At 39.9% G+C, this 25,790-nt stretch overlaps 1 protein-coding gene across 3 annotated transcripts; it reads right to left on the bottom strand.

Annotated features, from left to right (window-relative positions):
* Positions 1 to 1,794: 1,794 nt before the first annotated feature.
* TRMT11 (tRNA methyltransferase 11 homolog) lies at positions 1,795 to 25,692 on the bottom strand. Of its 3 annotated transcripts, none has more exons than XM_038132041.1 (13): positions 25,561 to 25,692; positions 24,072 to 24,137; positions 23,249 to 23,322; positions 21,954 to 22,035; positions 21,768 to 21,860; positions 20,611 to 20,745; positions 18,811 to 18,967; positions 14,088 to 14,168; positions 13,280 to 13,444; positions 11,850 to 11,922; positions 10,997 to 11,128; positions 7,715 to 7,835; positions 1,795 to 2,376 (listed from the first exon to the last, which is right to left on the bottom strand). In XM_038132041.1, the coding sequence occupies exons 1-13, from the start codon at positions 25,633 to 25,635 to the stop codon at positions 2,245 to 2,247; spliced, it is 1,386 nt and encodes a 461-aa protein (XP_037987969.1). In that variant the 5' UTR covers positions 25,636 to 25,692; the 3' UTR covers positions 1,795 to 2,244. The 3 variants fall into 3 exon arrangements, with proteins under 3 accessions (XP_037987969.1, XP_037987968.1, XP_037987971.1); XM_038132040.1 differs by having other exon boundaries at positions 25,492 to 25,639; XM_038132043.1 differs by lacking the exon at positions 23,249 to 23,322 and having other exon boundaries at positions 25,561 to 25,634.
* Between the last annotated feature and the right edge of the window lie 98 nt (positions 25,693 to 25,790).

Raw genomic sequence — 25,790 nt, 5'->3', positions numbered from 1 at the left:
TTTATTTTTAAAAACTGGAAAATGGCACAAACCACCCCAAAGGAGAGCATGACAACGGCATGAGTCCAGCGCGGGCTCATGAACTGACGCTCCCCGCCAGGGACAGGAAACTGGAACCTCATGGAAAGAGACTGAATGGAACCAGAGCGAAAGGAAGTGCCAGAAGCCACGGCCACCGATGGCCAAATGCTGCCGAAAGGATAAGTCAGCGCTGCGCTAGGGAGAGCGCCAGGACTGTGTCACAGCTCTGGATCCATAAACGCCTGTGCTCTGCAAGTCTGCACGCACAACAGGCTGGAGCGTGCACACTAAGCAAGGAGAAATTTAAAGATGGGGAACATTTCCAAATGACAGCTTTAAAGTTGGGGATCAGCAGAGACTGAACATCTGATTTCAATTCTAAATGATTTCTGATTAGCTAATGTTGATGCAGTACCCCAACTACACTGACGGTTTCTGTTCAAAATGGTATCCTTCAGTAATGACAGAGCTGGTATGTATGGACTGCTAAACAAAGGCCACACCACCACTGCTGAAGGGACTAGAAGTTGGACCAGGCAAAGGAGAAATAAACTAAATCATTTTCATTGAACAGGCAGAGCCAGATTTGCCACTACCTTACCTCTTGTACAACCACTTAGATCACGTGTAAGGTAACTTTCACGAAAATGGAGTTTTAAGTGCATAATAAATCTAGAAAAATTCCTTGCCTATGAAGAATGGAAATGAATTTTAATTTGTTATGTAATAGAAGATGAATGCTAAATTGTAATGCTGAAATGAAGACAGGTTTTCAGAAGCAGTACGTTTTTGATGTAATATTTGAAAATGATCAATTCAAATTCTGCTTTTGAAAAAATTTCTGAGCTTTGATCTTGCTCCAAGTTGAGTCCAGAATGGCTATTATATGGCTGACATTAAAAGTGTCAGGACAAAGTGATTTATAATGGAAACACAGAAAATAAATCACATTTGAGAACTTTTTAACACACCACAGATTAGAGCCAGAAGGCCAGACTAAGTTGTCACTGAGTTTGTAAGCTTTCCTGCTGCAGCTGAGGACCACAATACACAGAAGAGCAAATTCAGTTAATTAACTCAATCAGACACACACAATGACCTGTGCCTTCCTTAGAGAGGCACTTAAAATTATGATCTACAAAGACATTAACATGACCACAATGAGCGACCTGCAGCAAACTGAGGAGCAGGGCTCCTCTGGCTGCAGCACAGATGCATGCACCAGGGCCCTGCTTGGTGAGCGCAGACCAAGAAGAGTATGTGACCATATTTGACCACCAAAATGAGCAGAGCCATTAACATCCTGAATTAATGGGCTTAGTGGTTTTCAAATGAGGTATTTCCATGATGGACGTGGTGTGGATTCAGCAAAGTCTGCCCTTTAACAAACACAGCTTTGGTTTCAAAGATCTGATTAGGCTTAATACCATTAGGGAACCATTACTGATTTTATGCTGTTGTTGTTACTGGTTTAACTATCGATTTCTGAACCAAAAATTGAAGACAGTTGGCGTTACCAAGAGTCAAGGTTTAGGAATGCAAAAGCAAATCCAAGGTACAGATGAGCTTCAGATGTGGACAGGCTTCACAGGGTTTAATAAGCTCTCCAGAGTTTGTCAGGTCACAGAGGCTTTACAGAGGCTTTTCTTTTTGTGGGGTGTGCACGAGCCCAGTTGTTTCTCTGCGTTTGCTGTTTGTTTAAACACTTGTGACCTCAGCCGGAGCAAGTGAAATTCATATGAGCAATTATTGCATGCAAGAATTTAAAAAACCTCACGCCAACCTTGGTTTATTGTACACCATTTACAAAAAAAACAAAACAAATGAAAATGATCTTCCTAATCAGCAATCCCTGATCACCACCACGTGTTTTTAAAACAGCCAGATGTTCACAGTTTAAGAAGCCAAATAATACTACTACTTTCTTGTAAACCTTAATGGTGAAAGAACAATAATAATGGTTTTAGTCAATCATCATTAATACTTGAAAGTACAAATATAAATTAAATAAGACTCAAAAAACTTGTACAATAAAATCTGCTATAAACAAAGCTAATTAAAAAGAACTGCTCCCAACCTGGGTTGTGGGTTTCATCTTGTTTTAAAATTAAAAGCAGTATTTATTTTTCTGAAGCATCCAAATGAATGTTCATATCCAGATGTCCTTACAAAGAAACATGGTCTTCATTCTTTCCTCATTTTTTAAGCTGTTTATATAATATTTTACTTCTGATTGTCCTTTTCTTCTTTGGCAATCCTCTTTGTCACACCACTGAAATACTTCTCACGGAAAGAATTGTGTCCCCTGTACGGCATATACTGTCCATCCAGCAAGTAAGAGTTCTCATCTTGATCCTGCATGGCACCAGAAGACAAACATTAGACTTCAGGGTAGTGTGCTCAGCACGTATTGCCACCACTCTGCCTCCAGACGTTTTCAAACCATGAGGTGCAAGGGTGAGGCAGTTTGGTTTTTGTTTTACAGTTCAACAGCACACACTTAAGTCACTGAAAATGTCTCAGCTGACATCACCAGAATCCCACCCTTACACGACCAAATGAGTACAGGTACCATGCACCACACAAGTCACTTTCCAAAAAAAGCATTTTCAGAAGAATTCAGTCTGTCAGAGGTCTGAGGAAGGCAGGCACAAACAGAAGAGGAACACAAATGGTAAAATGAGTTCCTACAATTACTGAAGCACATTCAGAGATTTTTTTTTTCGGTGCAACATTCATGTATTTCTGAAAGTTGAAGTTGACACAGTAAATCCCCACACATAATACCTATTTGACACCAGCCAAAAACACAGTTTAGAAAATTGGCCCACTGTATATACAAAGGTTTAGTTCATCATGTACTGTGGCTTTATACAATTAAGATACTTGTCAGCTAACATTAGCAATGCTGTAAGATAAACATTACATCAAACTTTAATCTGAGTGTTAAAGAAAACTGATGGCAACTTCTAAAAACAGTTTTATGCTTCTGGGTGATGTCAGTTTCTCATTATGCTCAAAAGCAGGAAGAACAGTGAGAAGAAGCCTCACACAGAACAACTGAACAGCACAAGGAGAAAATAAAAGCAAGCACACAACAGAACCAAGCCTCTACTCCGCCATGTGCTCCTTCTCATGTTTTTAACCAAGGCAGTAACACAGACATTGGTTCACTACCTTAAAACGTTTAGTTATTTGTTCATATTCAAAAATAAAGTTACTGTGGAATGTTTTAGCATTAGTAGGAACATGGAAGTAGATTTTAGTCAATATTTTCGTATTACAAGAGTACTACAATGCAAGGATGAACAGAATCCTAGTGGACAATCTCTCCCTTCAGCTCTTTTGTAGCCTTTTCCAGGTTTTCACCTACCAAGATCAACACCTCTCCTAGCACCAGATATCTTAACGAGCATTCCAAGGGAGTGAAAGAAAAGGTTTTTCAACAAAGCAAGACGCTTGCGTGCATGTAGAAGGGCCCTCTTCTGGACACAATGAGATATTACTTCAAAGGAGGTCTCACCTGCTACGAAAGCAGACATCAGGAATGTGACACCAGCTTAAATTAACTTGCTAAATGTTCAGTGCCATGTAGATATCTATTATGTAAAGCATGTACAGCAGCAGCAGCTCTATTTAAATACTGCACTGTTGGAAAATAGCAGGAGAAAATTACTTCAGGAAACCCAATGCAGGCACAGTGTTATCTATCGTCTTCTGGTCACCTGTGGGAGACTTCAGTCTCCATGACTATTCTCAGGCTGACAAACAACAGGCTTTTACCATGTTTGTGAAAAAAATGAAAATTACAAAATTACTATAGATAGACAGGAAACAAGAAGGATTTAAGATACACTCCTCTCACAGCTAGCCTGTACCCATTTCTCCAGCCACTCTTTGAAAAAGAGCACTTTTCTCTTGAAATCCACGTCAAAATTCCTTCTTTGACATAAACATATATTTTTATATCACTGGGATGTTTTAACAAGAATGCTACATAATTCACTTATTTTGAGAAATGGATGGGATATCTGACCCTGATGGATAATGACACATAGATCAAAGATACTCTAAGATTAAAATTAATCCCCACAACCTCTAAGAGGTCACGCACATGTACAACATTCATCTTGATTCCATAGGAAACAAAATGCTGATTGGGGGGGAAGGGATGAGGGAGTAAACTACTCTCTCCTCCAGCTCCAAGCTGGTTAGGGCAAAGAGAGGATGTGCTGTGCAGAAGAACAAACTTTAAGCAGAACACAGGTGTAACAGGGGCATCTGCATGCACCAGATGGAAAAAGGCTTGGTGCACCACTGCACAGCAGAATCCCACCTCGAAAATCCAGGCCTCATCAAGAGCTCTGCAAACACTGCTCGCTAAATGAGAGATCTGCAGTCAGGCATGGATTTCATAGGAGAGATTACAAAGGAAGCTCCTGGCTCACATCACAATAATTCCAGTCTAAGAGGAATTATCATTCCCTACCTCTCACCTGTGCAGGCATGACTGTCTAATAAATATGGCAATTGCTTCAAAAACAAAGAACAAAAAACCCCCACCAAACACCAACAAGAATGGGAATTGCTCCTTAAAAAAGGGAAAAGAAAATAAGAAATCCTGAACTACCTGGAGATACCAGTCACTGTTGAGATTTACTAGGCAAAGGAATTTTAAAGGCAGTGTGAGGACTTATCAAAGTAACTGAAATTCTAGGATTTCAGAGACTAAGGATTTTCAAACAAATTCTAACTTACACTACTGTTTATCAAGGAGCTGAATGTGTACAATCTGAACACCAGGGATAGGCTTCATTTAACTCTACAGAGAAAATAGCTTGTAAAAAAACCCCATAACAATTTATTTTTTCTAAAGACAACATTAAAATAGGTTTTAGAGATCTCTGACAAAAAAAGAATAGGCAGAAGAGAAGGGGATGCGGAATGATAACAAGAAAATGTTTTTCTTTAAATCTTGGCAAATATTAAGTGACATTCTAAAGATTCTTATTCATCTAGCATGCCCCAGTTCAGCTTCAAGGTAATTACCCACATTTAGTTTTTGTTTCGAAAAAAAGTCTTCCTAGCCTTATCACTGTTTCCTACCACTCCACATCTGGTGCTGGACAGTAGCTATAGAAACCACTTGTACTAATGTTATACAGCTATAAACAAAAAGAAGCAGTTACCAAACCAGAGACAGCAGGGTCATACACCCAGGAACAGACACTGCTAAATTCAGCAGGAAGAATTCCACACCAGTAACAACTCTGGAGTGACCACATGACAGGGAAATGCTTGAACCATTCAGCAGGGTGGGTTTGTGTGCCTGGTGCTTCACAGTCCCCTCCTGGACAATCATATGCTCAGAGTTTGTCCTTCAGTCAAGTTTTCTGTTACATCTTACTACATCATTTCTAGGCATCTCTCTTGGCATTAAAAAAGTGGGATGCCTCACAGGGAGGGAGAAACATAGGGCTCTGGGCTGAGGGTGCAGTTGCCCCCCTGCCCCACCCACCCTGGGTTTTGGGGTGACAGTGTGCAGATGTGCTGTGGGGGAGGCAGGAGGGGAGTGTGCATTTTGGGGTGAATGCTGTGCTGGGAGGAGCAGTGGCAAAAGTTGTCTGAAACGGTAATTAAGAAAACCAAAAACTCTTCTGCTGATATTGTGCACATGCTGGAAGAGCATATTCATATCAACACTGAGTTCAGGAAGAATCCTTTCCCAGTTGGCACAACCTCACTGTAAACTAAAAAACACAGAATGGATACTTACAAGACAATGAGTTATATACCAGGTTTGTGAGGTTTTTAATGCAACATATGATCCTCATGCTTATGATTTCTTATGATAGATCAGTACTTCACCTAGACATACTCACTTTTTGCCTTCACTTTGATCTCCTTTTTATTACAAACCATTCCAATCAAACTGCACCACCAATTTCAACGACTGAATTCATCTTCAGTTAAGAGTTTATTTAAATTGTTAATAAAGAAATCAAAATTTGCTGTGAAATCTGCAATTCCTTATTGGTGGCAAACAGTGGGGAAACCGAAGAACTGCATAGTAACAGTAACATGATTTTTAACATTTCTCATCCATTTGCAAGTGCTGCACTAAGCTGAATTAAAGGGCAACTGAGGGCCTGTTACAAACCAGTTTAGTAATGCAGACAGGAACCGTCTGGAAACATAAATGTTAGGTATATCCATAAAAATTCACTCTTTCACTTAGGAAAAAGAAAAGCAGACAAAAATATAACTTCTGAATTTTATGGTCCTATCTGGCGAATCAGAAGTATCCAATTCAAAGGTTGCTCAGGGTATTAATAGAGAAAAAAACATGTTCCAGGTAAGGGACACTGGGGCTGGGAAATCCTAGACACCAAAACAAGGTCCTAAACCAAGCAGGCAGTGGCTAAGGATTCAGTATGAATTTTGTTCTCTAGACAAATTTTGCATCATCAGAAACCACACATGGGTTCTGGTATCTTTATATTATCTAACAGACATCTGGAATACTGAATGTAAGCACTTGCACAGCCTTATCTAAGCAGCAAGCCTGCCAACTAGTCTCAGGTGCTCAGAGCTAAGCACTTCCAGACATGAACCTGTCAAACCATGAACTGAAGAACATGTGATGCACAAGAGGAGAGTAACAAATGACGCAAGTCTTTTTGCAGAAGGGCTGATATATTTTTTAGGTTACAATGTGCTACCCTACAGCACTGGTAGCAATAAAACTGCTGTCAAAACCCCCCCTGAACACCCTGAGATACACATGTCAAAAACTTTCATCATCTACCCCTCCTGGTTTGCTACTGGTGAAGTTGGCATCTCTGAGGCTGAACTCCACACAGAGTGTTTATAGAAGTTCAGGTGTTGCTTGAGAACTGCAGTCACCACAAGCATTATGAACGCTGCACTGAACCCCTGCTGTGTCAGTAGTGCAAGCACCACACAGACACCGCAGCCTGACTGCATCTCCTGCCATCTGAAACAGCTCTTACAGCTGACAAGCAATGTACTGAAAACACTTGCTCACCGAGTGCATTTTCATTAAGAATTTGTCTCACATGTGTTTAGCATTTCTTTTAACATTATGAAGTGAGAGAAGTACCAAGAACGGAAAGGAGATCTGAATGCAATATTCCCTGGTCCCAATGCCTCAGGAGAAACACTCAGTGTGCCACAAAACAAAAACAGAAAAAAGATCCAGTGCGCTCTGTTGTTACTTGTCGCAACTTCAATATTATTCCAACAGATAAAATGTACCACTCTAAAGATGAAGTAACAGAATTAAATAAGGTCTACCTCTACTTCAGGACCCACAAAAATATTTAGTATTCAAATACTGGGCATTAAGACACACTTTGCAATCAATGGAAACTTAGGCATTAAGGCAAAGCCTCTGTGGAGGGGATTTACAAGTAACCTTAAGTTCAAAGATCTTTTTCACACTATCAAGGGACTTTTTCAGGATGAATAGTTTACTAAAAACTGAGAATAAAAAAGAAGAAACCAAAACCAGAACAGTCCCTTAAATCACCGCTCAATTTTACAAAAGCTCTAACTCTGATCATAAAAACCCAAGTGTGACAGAAACAAGGATCAAATGCTGAATAGCACGAACTTGTCACGAACGCAACAGCTCCTATTTTACACAATATGATCAAGAATTCAAGCTTACCTTGAATTCTTTCACCTTTTCCATGGTTATGAGGCGCCTTGATGTGTGGCTGGAAAGCAGCTGCTCGCAGTTGCTAACAAGTTTCAGGCACGGATGGCGGGGAATGATCTCTTCTGTGTATCTGGAAGAAATAATCATTCTTAATGCTGTAGGCTCATGAAGTGGAAGAACTGCATCTGAAACAAAATTCTTACAGACACTTCACAAAAAGGTTCACAGTTGAAAGTTGTTATGCACTTTAACCTGATTAAATAAATTCAGATATTGCTGCTTCAGAGTTCTGACATCATATATTCCAACCATCTTAACATGCAGTGTGTAGAATAAATTAAAACCTCACAGTAAAGAAACACTTCCACCATTTTCTGCATGTATTTAAATGACATTAACGTATGTACACATGGGCCTGCCTCTGTAATTTCAAGCACAAAATACCTCAGCCAACCAGGAATAATAACTTACTCAGTCAGAGCTGTGATTTTAAAGATATTTTCCACAGTCAACATATATGAAGTTGCAGGAATAAGAGACTTTACTTTGGCTCCATAAAAAGAGATCACGGCACTTCAATTTCAAATCTTATTAAGCCAGCTCTTATTAGACAGTAACATTCCTGAACTTCAAAATTGGGCATTACAAATTTATCTCATTATAATTACTTTTTCTAATGGGAAAAAAAATCCACCATCATTTAACGTTAGATAGTAGCAGCATTGGCTTACAATTAAATCCTATCTATAGAAGCAAGAGCTGCAGTGCTTTAAATGCCCCACCTTATAAGCATACTAGTTTCTGCACAGAAAGTGCTTTCTCTAAATTGCTTTCAATCCTTCTATCTCTCCAAATGCTGAAAGAGAAATTTAAATATTTAAGAGCTTTGCAGGGGACTACAGCAGCAAGAAGTATTAACCTAGCTAGTATGATAAATATGAGATATCTGTCCTATATACTGAAACATAGATCAGCCATTTATTCCTACATTTTGTAATAAGCTTTCATGTAATAGTTATGAAAAGATAACACAGAAAATGGGTTCTGGTATTGTTAGGTATGATTTTGTACAAAACACCTGCTCCTATGACTTTCTGGTGTTTGGGGGTTAAGAGAAGTCAGACATTGAAACACTGAACTGAACAACTTAATACCTATGACTTGAATTTAAAAGGTACAAAGGAGGAGCTTTACATTTTTCCTGTAAAGAGATGGATTTTCTAAATGAAAGTAAAGGTGTTTGTCTGGATTAAAATAGGATCTGTCTAGGTGCTGGTGGAAAACTTGGCATTTCTTAAGATAACAGAGAGCTGTTACAAGTAACAAGTAACTCAATCCCAAATACAGATCTGCAAATAAGAAAAAAACCCAAACAGTACTGCCTCTTTGCTTTCCTCCAAAATTTCCAGACCATAAAACTACCTTTCAGTTACTTTTTATGTAGAAATAAGTATCTGCTTTGGCTAGGTGAAGTCAGAACATGCTTTTGGCAAAGAATAATTAAATTAATTCTCAACTGCTTTTTTTATTACACAAGATTTTAGATACATCCAGTACCACCAAGCTGTCTTTCTTTTACAAAGGTAGGCACCTGGCCACAATATTTTAAAAGTTTCTCTCAATAATCATACAGGAGGCTGACTTTAATGGAATTAGAAGAATTTAGACTCAACAATGATTTCAATGTCTGACTGAAAGAGTAAACTCTGGAGTGAGATGCTATCTTGAAGAGGGAGAGATCACTATCACTTTGTTAAAAAGCCTTTTCTGTTAGCATTAATGAATGTATTTCTACATTCTTTCAGGTAAAACTCAGAAACCTGTCAAGTAAGAAATACGCAAGCAATGATTTTAAAAGACTTCCAATCCAATAGTTTTGGCCTTAATTAAAAGTAATATACAAAGATCTCAAAAAATGAAACTCAAGGCAGGTGTTGCCAAGGGATATTTGATAATGCAACATGTTAGTAGAAACTATCTTCTCCCCACTTAATTGCTTTAATGCCCCATGTTCATTATTACAGCTGAAAATAAAGTGACTATCCTACTATTCTATGCTAATTCTAGCAACTTTATTATTTCAAGTAATAGTATGATGTACAAATTCACTTTTAAAAAGTCATCTCAACTAGACCTCCCCAAAACAGCGACTAAAGTTGATCCCAAATATGCAGTTCCCAAGTTATCTGAAGCAAAACACTTTACACTGCTGTAGTGAGGAAGCATGCTTCCACCAAAGTTCAATGAGCAGAAAGAAAAACACTGGTATCTTGATGAACAAAATAAATTCAGTAATTCCATGAAAATTAGCTATAATACTATGAATGGCATTCATTGCTTTGTCTGTGAAATGTCTTATGAGAAAAAAAGCCTAAAATACCTATTTTATCATTTATTAAAAAATACAAACTACTAAGTGCACTCTCCTGTTACAGAAGCATGTAAAAGAAATGGCTCCTTTCGATTTCCAAATTTGCAAAACAGCATGAGATCTACAGGACTATCACAAGCCATTTCCATGGTGAAACCAGGGACAACCACCACTTTATATAACAGTATAGTTTGACTGTACATAGAAATACAAGACTCTGTAGAAACTACCTTCAGAGCAAATCTCTATCTGAAGGACACCTTGAAACAGCTACTGTACATCAACTCCTCACTTTACAGTAAAAAATCTTTACAAAAACAAACCAAAAAACCTCCTCAAACTTAATCTAAGAGATGCTGAAATAAGGCATGCAAATAGCTGGTTTTCCTTATGCACTCAGCCCTGATTCCAGGCTGCACTCCTGAGCAGACAGATCCTGCAGTCTCTGCTGGCCTCTCTCGTCCCTAACAAGGCTGCTGCTCTCAGATGCTCCTGCCTCTCACTGCCATCTCTTGGTCACTTGACTTTTATTTCTCAGAAGAAAGCTAAATCAGTAGTGCCAAACCCAAAGAACCAAGGATAATTTTTGCACATCTCTATCAACTACTTTAGCAGAAACACATACTAATACTAGCCTTGCTTCTACTGTCTTAGAGCTCTACCTGCACCTTGAAAGTCTAACTTTTTAAGCTTAAACCTCAACGCACTGGACACGCATTTACAATGATATGTTTGGTAACAGTCAGGAATTATCTCCATTCAAAAGCTCCGTTACAAAATGTGGTCTCCCTCATACAAGGTTTTAAAATACAAAGTCTGGGCATTACTCTTAAGTGCTGGTATTATGTCCCAAAGGAAAGCACAGAGAGAATGCAGCATCCATTCTGACACACAACAAAGCAGAATTCAACAGTACATACTCAGGCCTGTATATGGGCAGCCAGTAAACCAATCTTCCTCCCATCACCAGATATTCCGCCCCAAACTTCAAGAGGTCAAAAAAGATGTCACTTAGATGGTAACTGGATGAAACAAAGAAGTGATTTTCTGCGCTGAACAAAAAACATACAAGTGTAAGCAAACAGGAGCACAGGTAAAACCTAAATTTTTAATAATAGCAATTAAAAAAATACACTAAGCCACAAAAGCACTTTCTGAGCTTTGCAAAGACACCTAAGACAATCTAGGAGTACAGCTTCTACTATGAGGAATACAACTTCTCAAGTTCCCCGTCTCTTTGACTTCCACATGTATTAAAGATGAGTCTAAAGAACCACAGGTATCCTGGCAATAGTTATTTTGCATCTTTCTAAAGGAATTAAAGTCAGAAGGCAAGGAATGCCAGGCAGTGGAGAAGCCATAGGACATCTCTGAAAAGAAAGGAGCCGTGGAAAATGCAAAAGAAAAAGTTGAAGGTAAAATTACAGGTATTCCATTTTAGTGATTTTGCAGCCTGCAGGGACCAAACAACTTTTCTGGAAATACATGCTAATGGTGGCTCAAAGAGGTGAGAAATAGGATTCAAAATCTGAACACACACACACACACACACACACACACACGAAAAGGATGAGGGAAAACAAAACCAAGAAGGTTTCAGGAAGTGACGTAGTGGTTTTGCAAACAGAACAAAAAGGGTTTTTCTTCTTTAATTATAATTGCTACCATTTTTTAACTTATGACAGCCAACCAAGAAGTAACAAATATTCTAAAACTGCAACTGGGTTTCCATTAAGATATTTATATTTATAACAGACAAGACAGTTTCCCTACCTTCTTTCAACTGATTTAATGGTTTCCTTTTGTGATCCCATTCTGCGAGGAGCTTCTCTGATACCATATGGTGCTAGGCAAAGCAAAAGCAAAAAGCATAGATGAGAGCCTCACACTTTGTCCAAATAACACAAAATTACACCATACATATACAATAATGCACAAACTGTGACTTATACAAGGTTAAAAAATGGAAAGCTTTTACGAAGTAGAAGTCAGTAAGGGAAATTTCTTCAAGATTGTTGAAAGCTTCTTGGTCCAAAAAGTTCTTTTAAAACTGGTTCGAGGAAATCCCTTCAGCTGTAAGAGCTGGCAGCCTACACGTCTACTACATGACGAAGGACAATGCTGTGTTTTTTCTCAAAAGATACTCCTTAGATTTCCAACATGTGATAAAGAATCCCATCCTTTTTTGTTTGACAGACATGAATATGTCCCCTATAGCACTTAACTAACCTTTTTCAAAATGAAATTAAGTATATCAGAATTTCTTGTCAGCACATTACACAAATGGTAATTCTCACACATAAGAACCAGAGAAGGTTTTTTCTCATACATTTTTTGCACATTTCTAATAGCATAACATACTTACTTCATGTTCAAAAAATCTGAATTTGTGAGACTTGTTTCAGCATCACAGAAGCACCAATGTAACCACTGCAGAAGTTTTACAACTCAGTTTTAAGTCCATGTTAATATTCTACACTGTCTTGTTGCCAAACAGGCCAAATGAAAATTAGCAAGCAGCCCACAAAAAAAAAAATTCCCACTTCCTATTCCTAATTAATATGAGTGTGTCATTGTAGAAGCCAGCACTTGAGATCAGAAATTGCTGTATCAAGGTCTTCATTTATCCCCTTGATTTCTTTTCCCTCTCATACAAGACAAATAGTGTCTAGTAAATAAAGGTGTTTATGAAAGAGCAGAGCATCCTTTCAAACTGCTCCTGCTTCCAGTAGCTAAGTGTATTGGAAACACATTAAAATTTCTCTTTGGACGCATCACATTAAGCACTTAACACAAGTCTCCCAAAGTCCATCAGAGATGCATGGCAGACTCCAACGTGCTGCCAACAGCAACACAGACCTTTCTGGTAAGAAGTCTCTATGCATCAATCATGCCATGCTTTTACTGAAGGAGACTTCTTCAAAGGATGATTTTCAGCCACATTGATTTCTGCTGGTGAACATAACATTCTCTCCATGGGAAGAAGTGTCACTGTCAGCTTTGTTACACGTTAACAACTGTCCTTAAAATAAATGCAGAGATGTCAAATGCAGATGCAATTTCCATAGTGCTGCTCTTGACATTCATCTTTGGAAACATGGAAGCTGCAGGCCTGAGCACTCGTCCAGGCATTTAATCAATGTACATAGGCAATAATGTTTTAGTCACTGTTATTGGGCAACTAAAAGCAGTAACAAACTTACGGTCAGTAATGATTGCATCAAACAACATCCCTTTTCTCCATATTGGTCTTGAAAAATCAGCAACGAGTGCATCGAGGTAGTATTTCTCTAAACCATACTGTCGGAGATTAGCTCTGATATTTTCATCTGGCCCTCTCCATTTCTGGTTCTTTCTGCTTGCCTTGCCTGGGAGGGGAAGGGGAATGGAAAGGGGAAAAAAAAGCATACTCAACAAGAAACTATTCAGTAAGAACAGCTTTCATATACTCTACCATTTAAATTAAAGGAAAATAATCAAATGTCACCAAAATAACCTGTCAAAAGTACTCACAATAAACTTCACAAGTAGTAACAAAAAATGAAAATACATTAGAAAAGTTCTGCTGCACCATCTGCACAGGGTGTCAAAGAACACATTTACAAAAATGCTGGTTTGCAAGATGCTCTCTCCATCCACCACTCACTAACCTGTCTACTAGGTCAAATATAATTTGCAGATTTGCACAGAAGTAACAATGAGATGAGGGTTCCTGGCTTAGGTTTTGAAGAGCTTCCTACATCATAGGTTAAAAGAGCACACAGCTGTGGTAATGATTATTTGGAACTTTGTTTTGGTCTTCATTACTCTTTTTCAAAAATATTTCCAGCTTAAAAGTAAGATAATATCTTAACTAGTGTAGATGTAAATTGGAGACTAAAACTAAGCACGACCAAATAAATCCTGCAAAGATTAATGCTGCTTTAAAATCCACTAAGTATCATCTGCTACCATCAGTCTTCTTAAATTACAGAGGGTAAGATTTCAGTGGCTTTGAAATATGTAACATACCTAATCCATGGATTGTGTTGTAATCTATATCAGTACCACACACATATGCCCCAAAATGTGCTGAGGAGATTAGAAGGCCACCTAGACAGGGGAGAAAAAAGGCAAAGTATAAACTTCTGTCATAAATGTCACCTGCGTTAGGATTTTTTCCTCAGGAACGTCAGGAGCCTAGAGCAGCAGCACACCAAGGAAAAGACCCAAGGAAAAGAAAAAAAATACCAAAACAAACACTAAAAAAAGAAGTAGAACTATCAACCAGTTAGAATCACTATGTAATTATAATCAGATATAATAACACTAAGTCCTTTGTCTGGTCTACATGGTTTTCCTTATCTTGCTATGCCCTGTGTCACTCCTCATCTCTGGAGATTGTTCAGGAGTTTTGTTTATGGCTTTCTGTATTTTAAGCAGTAAGATCCTTTAATCATGACATGAACCAAAACTTTTGATTCTGCTTTGCAAGGAGCAGAATTTCAAACTGTTGTCAAACAATTGGAAAAATCATCACCAAACAAATGGCAGTTCTACTGTGTCTGTTCTCAAAGGCAGTTACTTTAACGCTGTCTAAAAATCAAACTTCTACAATGTGGCTGTTGCCATGTTGTAAGAAACAATGGTCAAGAGCCTTACAAATGTAAATATCTCCAATGTAAACATAAATATCAAAAACATTTTTGCAATCGTTTTCAAGTGTGTAAACTACATGCAAATGTGTTGGTCTGTGAGTAGGCTGCCTACTCTGTCAGTAGTTTTACCAACATACTTATTTTGTAATAAAGCCAGTTTTTTTAATTACTGCTATTGCAACACCCCTTCCTAATAAAAACAGAAAAGAACACCATACCAAAAAAAAGTGTGACTCCCCCTTGATACTGAACTGCCCTACTGATAACAGCTGAACAGCCCACAGAAAACAAAAAGTTACATTAATTCTTTAACGGCTTCCAAATGAAACAACGGACAGACTGCAGGAGATTAACAGATACCTGTGTGGTCAAGTTATTAATAAAGAGGTCTGTGGCTACCAGAATGGTTTAGAACAGAACAGAACTGAGAACAAGGCTGTAAACCCCACTGATGTCAACAGTCCTGCTAAATAAAGGGGATGACTGCTACAGGATGAAGGGCTGACAATTTGCAAGCTGGCTGGGGGGGTGACACCAGTTCTCCCATTCACCAGGAGTGTGGGAAGAGGCATCTCAGGTGGCTGCATTGTCCTGAGCCACCTACTGTGCACCAGCAAATCCCTAATGTGCCCTGTGTGCATCAGAAAACTTCTGCACCATATGGTAATGAATTCTACCAAAACCAAAGGTGAGCAAGAACAAAAAAACTTTTAATATTCCTCTGCTCTTTCTTGTGAAATGGATCAGGGAAAAACAAGGTTACTCACCCCAAAGGAATCACCCATTTCCCTTCTTGGCTGCAATCCCTCAGAACAGATGGGCAGTACATCCAGAGGGTCAAGACAAATTTAGCTAGCCCTGACCCCAAGTATGGCATACCACCCAGTCCTACAAAAAAAGTAAGAAGAGAGTCCTTTGCCCATCTAAGAATATTTTTAATCGCAGGCAAAAAAAGAAGCTTGGAAATAATGAATTTACAGCTTTTAATAAATCTCAGCTTGTACTAATTCAATTGTGCTCACGCATAAGGTGCACAGATACTTACACACTCTTACATGGCCAGCCCTTTGATCAGTATATGAAACAGACACATACAAAGGGTTAATCAGGGAATCGCTCTGTCCCTGGTGACATGTAGCAGAATGATGATAGCACGGAGCTTCATGCCTTTCTACCACACACTGTTCTCCACCTCTTCAGCACCAGACAAGGTCTGGTCCTCCAGGATGTCAAAGAACAACAGCCCGTCATTTACAACTATGCAGTATCACAAATATCTTCCAAAAGAACAATCAATAAGATTGCTGAGATAACCTGAACTGACTGTCTAGGGAAGCACAAAATATTCAGGTAAAAGACTTGATTTATTCTTCTAGAAGCTTCCAGGCTTCCTTCCGCCCAGTGCTGAGGAGAGACTATCTAAACATGGATGGAAGATAAAAACACAGTCATGGGCCATTCTAATTCTGCTCAACAATAAAAAGGGGAATAAAGTCTTCTAAAAGCCAGCCTGGTCAAAGAGCACTTCATAGTCCAAGGAAAACTGCCAATTGTCCATTCTTATACAAATGTGAAAGACTTATGGTCTGGGTTATGCAGCAAAAACCAGTTTGTTTGCAACTAACAAGAACCATTTTGCAAGGCCATTCTGGTTTGGCTTTCTATAGGCTTACTCTTCATTTTTTCAGTGTGAAAAAGCAGACAGAAACACAGCCAGGTAACAAAGCTGCACTAATAAAGAAATCTGAAGTGCAGTTCTTCAGAATGCTCCTCAGATCCTGAGTATATATTTTTCCAAAACCATCAGCTCAAAATTACTGCATCACTCTCAACTCCAAACCACTTCCCAGAAACTCCAGTGACAGGGCACTGTTGCACTGACAAACTCAAAATCTTCTGAAGTCCTTAAAAGACAACTGAAATTCCTGGGGTTTCCTCAAAAGAAATAAGTGCAAAAGCCACTGTTATTTAGTCATAAATACACTCTACTGACAAATGGCATGCCACCCAGTATCTCCAGTGTCCCCTTTAATCTCTACCCTTCATATTACAAAAGTCTAACAAAAAAAAATTAAAATTGCAATTCAAACTACTAGGCAATTTGGGGAGAATTCTGTATATGTTACATATATGAATGCATATGAACATATGCATGTATATGAATTATGTATATGTCTGAACTGCAACACAACATTTATCTTGAATTTCTATGACTTCATCATTTTTATGTGATTTCTTTTCTTCTGTCTTTACCCTTCCTTTTTTATTTTTTTTCTTCAATTTTCACTCCCAAGAGAAAGAATGCTCTCAGAGACTGTATTTTGTGATTTAAGTTAGGTTTTGTAAGACAAAAAGCCACAGATGCCAAAATGAAACCAACTGCAAAGAGGTAAAGGGAACCAACTGCAAAGGGATTTCCTGAACCTTTCAAAGGACGAGCACAAGAAAAAGGAGAAAATTTCTTAAGATATTATTAAGCATTAAAAAAATCAGGTCCTATAAGAATAAAATTGAAGACAAAAACAGAGTTCACCAAACCCTTCTGTTTCTGCAAATATCATATCCATGCTCTTTTTCTATGGCACAGAGAAGACACATGCTAATAAGAATTTATCCTACTAGTGTAGTCTTCTCTCTCCCTAACTTCTCTGCAGAGATTTTTCTTCATCTTTCCATTTATATAAATATTTTTAAGTATTTATAAGTATTTATATAAGTATTTTTAAATCTATGCATTTCACATGCGGTCACCTTGACTAAAGTTCAGCAAGCTGAGCATGTCAGCAGCACCCTGGCAGCCAGGAGGGCCAAGTGTGTCCTGGGGGGCATCAGGCACAGCATTGCAGCTGGGCAAGGGAGGGGACTGTCCTGCTCTGCTCTGCACTGGGGAGGCCTCACCTCGAGTGCTGGGGGCAGTTTTGGGTGCCACAATATAAAAAAGAGATTAAGCCATAAGAGAGTGTGCAAAGGAGAGCAACAAAGATGGTGAAGGGCCTTGAGGGGAAGCCTTATGGGGAGCAGCTGAGGTCACTTGGTCTGTTCAGCCTGGAGGAGACTGAGGGGAGACCGCAGTACAATTTACAGCTTGCTTGCTGGGGAAAGAGGAGGGGCAGGCACTGATCTCTGCTCTGTGGTGACCAGTGACAGGACCCAAGGGAATGGCCTGAAGCTGTGTCTGGGAAATTTTAGGTTGAATATTAAAAAAATAATATCCAGAGGTGGTTGGACACTGGAATGGGCTCCCAAGGGAAGTGGTCACAGCCTGACAGAGTTCAAGAAACATTTAGACAATGCTCTCAGGCACATGGTGTGACTCTTGGGGATGGTTCTGCGCAGGACCAGGAATTGGACTCTGATGATCCTTATGGGCTCTCTTTAACTCTGGATACTCTATGATTTGATTTTAGGACAGAAACACAGCCTTTGCTACATTTTTGAAGAAACTACTATAGGTAGCTTAACACAATATACTCTGCTATAATTATATGGCACAAGCTGACACAATAGATCAGCTATTTCACATACAGCCGAGTTTCCCAGAGGCAAAGAAAAAGTACTTCTGCGCCACACACAGCAATACGTGGAATAAAAGCTCCCCCTCCTGGCTAAGGTAAGGAAAGCTCCGCCAGGGAGGGGTACCTTGTGTGAGCAGTAATATTCTGAACACAGGCTGTAACGGCACAACAAGGTGTTCCCCATGGAATGCTGCCATGTCCTCACTATTGCTCTGTTGTGTTGTATGAGCAGAAATGCCCTCAGCACTCCCCTAAAGAGCCAGCTCTAAAATGCTGCTTTGTAATGTCCTGAAAGTGAGTGCAGCAAGTGCTTAGCCAAATTCCAATTCTTGGTCACTTTGATCTTAAGCAGTCCATGACACACATGGATGGGTGTTTAGACCACATGGCATAAAACACAACAAGACAGACCTTTTAAAAGCACAAAATAAACTGTTTACATCTTTGGAATTTGGTCTCCTTCCTCCCAAATCCCTTTCAGGTTAACAAACCATATTTTTATAAACACCATTTTGCCTTTGGTATCATCTCAAATATTTGTTGAGCACCAGAAGTCATGACATCAGGTAGAAGAGTATATACCTGTTCCAACAAATGGATCAAATACAATGTCATTGGGTTTTACTCTCCCATGGTTTGCCATGATGAAAGAGAGGCAGGCATCCATGCTCGTATTTCCAATAAAGTGTCTCTTCTTTACACTGTAGGATTCAATGAGTTCTCTTTGGCCATCTGCAATCTGTTGAAACATTTAAAACCCCTGTCAGATCCTGGGTACAAGATATAAACAGACACACTAACAGACGTGCTTTAGTGACACCATCCAAAACCAGGTAACTTCACTTCATAACACATCACCTTGCTTTCTGACGTCTGAAAATATGACAGAGCAACAGATATCTTGGTTCAACACCTGGGTAAGTTCTTCAAGACAGAGGTTCAAAATGTACAAACATTTTACAGAGAAAATCCTTTCTAAGAAATTACAATTAGAGTAACTTTTCTATTATTCTAAACATCAGAAAAACAATTCCTGGCAATTCAGAGTTAAAAGGATTTCAAAAATATGAGGATTAGGCATGCACTTTAAGACATGCATGCACACACATGGATGCTTAAGGTCAGACAGAATTTCTTTCCTCACTAGCATTTCTGTCCCACTCAAAATCTAAATTTAGGATAGCACTGACAGGTGAGAATTTGAGGGAAAAGCAAACAAAGACCAAATGCTGGCATTTTTACATCAGACTTCCAAAGTACATTGGAGAAGACCAAAGCAATCCGAAACAAAACACATTCAAACACTATCCAACACTATCCCCCATCTCTGCTCAGCATCAGTCTTACTGGGTTAACAAAATACACCTGCCTATTTTTTCAGGTTGGTTTACTCACTTTTAAACACTTCAGGAATTCAGCACAGATGACAACAGCTGCAATGTTTTTGCAGCATTACCACAACCCATGGTGCTCACACATCAATTACAGGCATGGAGAATATTCACAGGCCCCAACAGATCACTTGAATCTCCAACTTCCCCGTAACACAAGCCACTGACTACAGCTGCACAACCATTGCAGCTGTTCTCCCTCCTTTCAGCTGCCCTTGACCCAGGACACTGCAAGCACATATTCCCACCAGTGGCTAGTGCCATTCTGGGAGATATCCTTTGAGGAACCACTTTTCCCTCACAAAAACATAAAAGACCAGATCAGATTTCCTCAGGATGCCCTAATAATGCAGCAGGTCTAGAGTGCATATGGCCAGCAGGCAAGAACATTTGTAGTGAAGGCCACAGATGACAGGCTCCAGACAGTTTTTGTACTTGGTTCCTTCTGCACTGTCGGGGCTCCCTTGGGCAGGTGCCTGCCTGGGGGCTGGGCTCACTGATGTCCAAAGCCTCAGGGATCAGTCTGCACCTTCCACAGAGGTGCCTGCCAGGATCACCTGAAGCACTTACAGAGTGCTCCAGTGAGGCTGATGCCGCTCAGCAGGGCCACAAGCCATCTACAGTTCTGTCCATCTTTCTGTCTGTTTGAAACAGGTGCCTTCAGCTGCAGCTAGGTCCAAAAAAATGTAACACACCACCCCAGCTGTGCAGTCTCACTGCTGGGCTGAGTCCTCTCAGCGGATGCCAAGACAAAGGTGTGTTTCCAGATACAACTTCATTATTTTCCACCTCTAAATTGTTCAGTAAAGCCACTTTTTCCTAGTCACCGTAAGGACTCCCAAGACTTGCTTCAGAGTATTATGCAATGACAAAATCAGACAATGGTATGTTCTGCTTCTATTAAAAGTCAAAACACTTTTTACATTTAAACTGAAGTACACTCTCCTGAAAATACAAGCTTGCAAGAACTGAAGCAAACATGCTCACGCACCCATCTACCAAAATACAGATGAATGGGCTCTTCTGGAACATCGTTTGGGTTCATTCCATAATCTTCCAAAATCCAAAATACATGTTCTGGATTCTTTAAATTTACTTTTCCTTTGAATGGTAGAAACTCAAGGGCCTATACAATAAAGAAAAACAGAGTCAAAAATAAACAGGGTCAATTTTTTTTAAATAAGTAACCTCTCCCCAAGGAAAAAACCCACCCAAACAAACAAAAAAATCAGAAAAACCCCCACAATTTCACTTGTGAGAAATGGTATATTAGTACTAAAAAGTTCAATTTTCACTGTTTTTTTTGAAATGCCTTTCTTCTAAACAAAAATAGCTCAAATGATTAAGGATGAGAAATTGGGTGCCATAACACCTTTTATTAACTGAACAGAACTCAACTTCAGAGGAAATTGACTGTGCATATTAATTACGCCATTTTCAAGTTATAGAAACAACACTAATGATGAATAACGGGATGTGAAGTTTCAGTGAAGTGCAGCTACAGCAGTTTACACACTTAGCATTACTTCATGTACACAAAAACTGAACAAACAGGGAAAAACAACTACTACTTATACAGATAATTTCAGACTCTGTAAATAAAGTAAATTGAACAAATAGAATGAACAGAATGTGGAAGAGCAGAAAAAACCAGTAATTTGGAAATATTTCCTAAATGAAATACTGATATAGTTGGGGGAAAGGACAAGTACAGATAAGAACAGGAGATCAGCACACAACCCACAACTTGCAGCTGAAGTCACTTGTTCCACATTCTGCAACAATAAAAGACCAATAAGGAGATCAAGTAACAGATTTTCCTAAAATCTAGCACCTAACTCTTGCCATTTGAAGCTTATATTTCTAAGAAGTAAGCTTCAGTTTCCCCAGCACACCGGGCTGAAATCAGCACTGATATTTGTTTGGCATTGTACATACCCTAAACAGTCATATAGTATAGGGAAAAAAAAAAAAGTCATGAATTTTGAGAGAATGTTAATTCAGACACAAAAATCTCATTTAGACCTGATAAGACATAAGCCATAAACTTCCTTAAGATCTTGAAGAAACTTAAAAGTACTGATAGCATGGAATAAGAACAACATGAATAGATTAAACTAAACAAAGATTTCTTAACCATCTACTTACATCAATCTTTTTTATTTTCTCTGCTTGGGTCAGTGTTTTATTAAATGTATGAATATGTACTTTGTAAGTAGAGTCTGACTGTAGATATGGAAGCTGAAAAAAAAAAGGCAAAGACACTTTAGTACAGATGCAGCGCGATTCAGTGGGCTTAAGGAACCACAGTATCCAGATTCTTTATATTTATACCATCTTGTCTGTTGGATAGTTCTTCAAAGATTCATAGAGCTCCCCTGCAGATTTTCCATGGCCCCACAGTTCAAATATAGACCTGAAATTAAAGAGTTTTTGAGAGTCAGTCACACAGAGAAGGGAAAATGCCTTACAGATACTCCTTTTAACCTACTTGGCCAATGTATTTAGGCTTTAATTCATGGAGTATTAAAGTTGACATTTAATTCTAGACAAATGTTTTAGTTTTTGTTTGTTACAAGTATTTTTAATCACAGGCTGATATTTCACTGATGCTTTCCTTTGTTTGGTAACATGTACCAAGAGCTTCAGAGCTTTTCATATTGATTAGCTGTGGAATGGAGGTACTCCAGTGATCTTATTCTAAAACTAACACACCTCCCCACAACCAGCAGTAGGACAGAAAAATAAGCCATGGGCTAGTTAGGCTTTTTACATAGAATTAGCATACATTAGCTGAGAGTGCATGGTGTGCAGAACATCTGCAAGCTTTTTGGTCACATTTTACTCCCCTAGTTGCCTGCAGCTGCTTTTTGAAGTGCAGTGCTTTAGGCAAGAGTGGAGAGCTGAAGCCATTGTAGGTAAAACTGAATACCTGAGACAACAAGCACTCAACAGGGACTGTGCAACACTCTGCAGAGGAGACCAAACTCTGAAGAACACAGCATAGGCACCTCAAATTTAGTATGGTCAGAGGGACATAACATACCTATGCTGTTTCTCATCCTGAACCATAATTCAAGGCCTCTCTCATGCACCCCAGTGAGAAGCATGTTATTCAGACACCTCTAAAAAAATTACCAGCTGGAACAATCACTCTCCAGCATATTCTTGTGCTCTTGAATTTCCCAGAAGGGACCTCTGCTGCAGCAGTCAGGACTGAAGGCTTGGATGCCAGCACTGAGGGAGGGTGACTCAACCTTTGCCTTCCACGATTGTCAGTTTTCATGTATCACTGGTTTTATCTTTCAATTCCATACATATTTTAGAAAAAGCCACTAACTCAACATTATACAACGCACATAAAACATGAGTGACACTACAAGTGCTGTCTCTGGAGTGAAGAACACCATTTTGAGACACTGAATTGATCATACACTGAGTAAAGAGGATACACAGGCATGCTACACAATCGGTCCTACAGGAGTCCTACTTGCTCCAGTAGCACCTTCTCAATTCTAGAGGGAATCAGAGACTCTTTATTTTATAACTCCATAAGAAAATTGTATTTGCCATAATAGAACAAAATTCCACTGCCTATGCTATTATTTACAAGATTTTTCATCTCTTACTTTGCGCATACTGTCCGCTTCATTAGTCCCCTTGCCATCTCTTCTGAAGGAATATTGAGAATCCAAAAGGGAGACTGCAATCAAGAGAAGGTAAGTGATGCAAATACCCAGCTGCAGTATGTCACATGAATTACACAACTACACAGTTCTGTTCCATAAAAACAGAACATGCATACTGAAGATTAAATAAATTAATAAAAATACTTCTCTTACCTTTAATCATACAGAGAACTTGGGGATAAAATAATTAATCTGAGACAAAACTGTTTACTCAGCTTGAATGTCTGAGAAATTCTGTTATGTATTTAATTTTTCCAACATAACTGACTTGGTAAAATATTACTTACACTTCTCTTGATTATTCATCCGCTAAAAACTGGAAATACCTCATAACAGGTTTACTGTTTAGCAGTAACTAAATCCCAATAACATTCTCTGGCCAAGCACTGAGACCAGAATCATAATGGCTTTCTAACTGCACTCCTCCTCTGTCTCACTGATTTAAAGGCAAACACCAATTCCAAACTGCTGCTGAGTGTTTTCAGGGTTTAGCTATCCTAAAAAAGCAAGGAGCGCCTCCCAGCAGATGGCACTGCTTCTTTTCATGCTGGTAAATGAAGACAACTTGAGGTGCATTTAGTGCATCTTTTTTTCCAGTTCTGAGTCTTTACTGAAATTGTGAAGTCCTCCGTATTGGGAAGATTCCCGATTTTCCTAAGACACTTCAATATTTATTCAGATGCCTACAATTACCAAAAATACTATAAAGAACATACTTGCAGACCACACCCACACTCAGGTAAAATATTTGTTCCTCACTTACATTTACACGAATTTCCTGCTCGCCACTGAATTGTCCACCACAAAGGGAGAGCAACGATGTTATTTCCTAAAGTGAAAACATAAAGGTCAGGTTTTAGAATCTTATAAACAAGAAAGGGAAAAGGGAAAAAAGAGAAAAGAGAAGAAGCAGCATGACACAAATTCTAATGCAGATGGTGGACAGGGCGCACGTTCACAAGAAAATTTAGATTGTATGTACTGTTCGTGAACTGAAAATTAGGACATCCCTGCTATAAAAACAACTTTCTCAAAATTCATTGGCAAATGTCAGCAAAATAATTAAACCCCACCATTTCACATATTCTCCCTCATCAGAATCTTTATGGTTCAATCTTACACTCTCACAACAATACTATCCACTTTCTTTTTGGAATATTTTTCTAACTAGTTCACATAAAAGTGATATTTCACTAGTAGCACTGACTCAGGGTCAGGATCAGCAGATCATCTAGCTAAAAAAATCTGTCTTTGCTTGTTGCATTAAGTTTTTGACAAATCATGTTACAAGCATAACTCATCAGAAAACCAAACAAGCTTCGCAGTCACCAAAATAAAGGAGAAATGGCTCTGCTTCCTTCAGCAGCTGTATCAACCAAGGGTCACCAAAACATTGGTGATAAAAAGAAAATCATTCTGTGTTACATATGTATCATCTTCTTTTTACTTCATCCGATGACCTTGCCTGAAGAAAAATCAGGATGATCATGAATGGAACTCCAGTTCCAGTCCCACAAAGCAAATAGAAAGAGAACTTTAATGAAAACAAGGAAAATAAAAACTTCAAGGCACGTTAAACATTTTGTAACATGCAACAGTCCAATCGAGGAGGGAAGGAACACCAGCCTGTGAAACAGCCCATGGCACTCAGTCTTCCCTTAAACCCCTGCAGGGACGGTGCCTCCACCAGCTCTCCGGGCAGTCCATGGAGAGAGGCCCTGGCGTGTGCCCAGGGCAGCACCAGCCACTCCTGCACCCAGGGCACGCTGGCGGGAGCTGACGTACAACTTAAACAAACTTCAAAATTAATCACCAAAGCCAAAAACTTGAAAGCATTTTTGAAACCCCAGCTTCCGCTTCTCACATGGAGCCTCGGGTACTCTACTGGCAACCTCTCCTAGCGCCAGAGGCTCTGGAAAAGCGAGCGACAAAAAGCGCTGCCTTAGAGCCACCGCGCGAAGGCTCTCCGTGAGCCTGGGGAGGAAGGGGGCAGAGGGAGCCTGAGGAGGAAGGGGGCAGAGGGAGCCTGGGGGTCCCTCCCCACAGGACGCGGGGAGCGGCGAGAGAAGAGGCGCGGGCGCTCCGAGCCCCCGGCTCTCCCGGAGAGAGGGGACCCCGGCCGCGGTCCGGCACACCCGGGGCCGCGCTGTCCGGGACTGCCCCGGAGGAGAGCAGCGCCTCACCCGGCCCCAGCCTCGGCCGCAGCCGCGGTCGCGGTCCTGTCCCCGGTCCCGGCCCCGCGCAGCGCTCACCGGCAGGCGGAACTCGAGGTGCTCCTGCGCCAGCAGCAGCAAATAGCGCCGCAGCGCCGGGGCCGCCAGCGCCATGTCCGGCCATCCCCCGCCTCCCGCATGCGCCGCCAGCAGGGAAGGGCGGGAGCGGCGGGAGGAGCCCGGGAAGGGGCGTGTGGCGGAGAGACCCCTGCGGCCCCTGCGGCGGGACGTGGGGCTGTGCGAACTCTTCGGGAATTACTGCTCATTTC

Source organism: Motacilla alba, chromosome 3 (assembly GCF_015832195.1).
Source record: "Motacilla alba alba isolate MOTALB_02 chromosome 3, Motacilla_alba_V1.0_pri, whole genome shotgun sequence".
Classification (NCBI taxonomy): Eukaryota; Metazoa; Chordata; class Aves; order Passeriformes; family Motacillidae; genus Motacilla; species Motacilla alba.
This window is presented reverse-complemented; position numbering and strand designations above follow the sequence as displayed.

Excerpts from the sequence above, each read along its gene's own strand:
- TRMT11 (XM_038132040.1), bottom strand. The coding sequence starts at position 25,635 with ATGGCGCTGGCGGCCCCGGCGCTGCGGCGCTATTTGCTGCTGCTGGCG. Across the intron at positions 11,129-11,849 it reads ATTAAATCAGTTGAAAGAAG|CGCAGAAAATCACTTCTTTG; the intron begins GTAGGGAAACTG and ends TTTTTTGTTCAG. Across the intron at positions 7,836-10,996 it reads CTGCCCATATACAGGCCTGA|ATACACAGAAGAGATCATTC; the intron begins GTATGTACTGTT and ends TATTTCTTCCAG.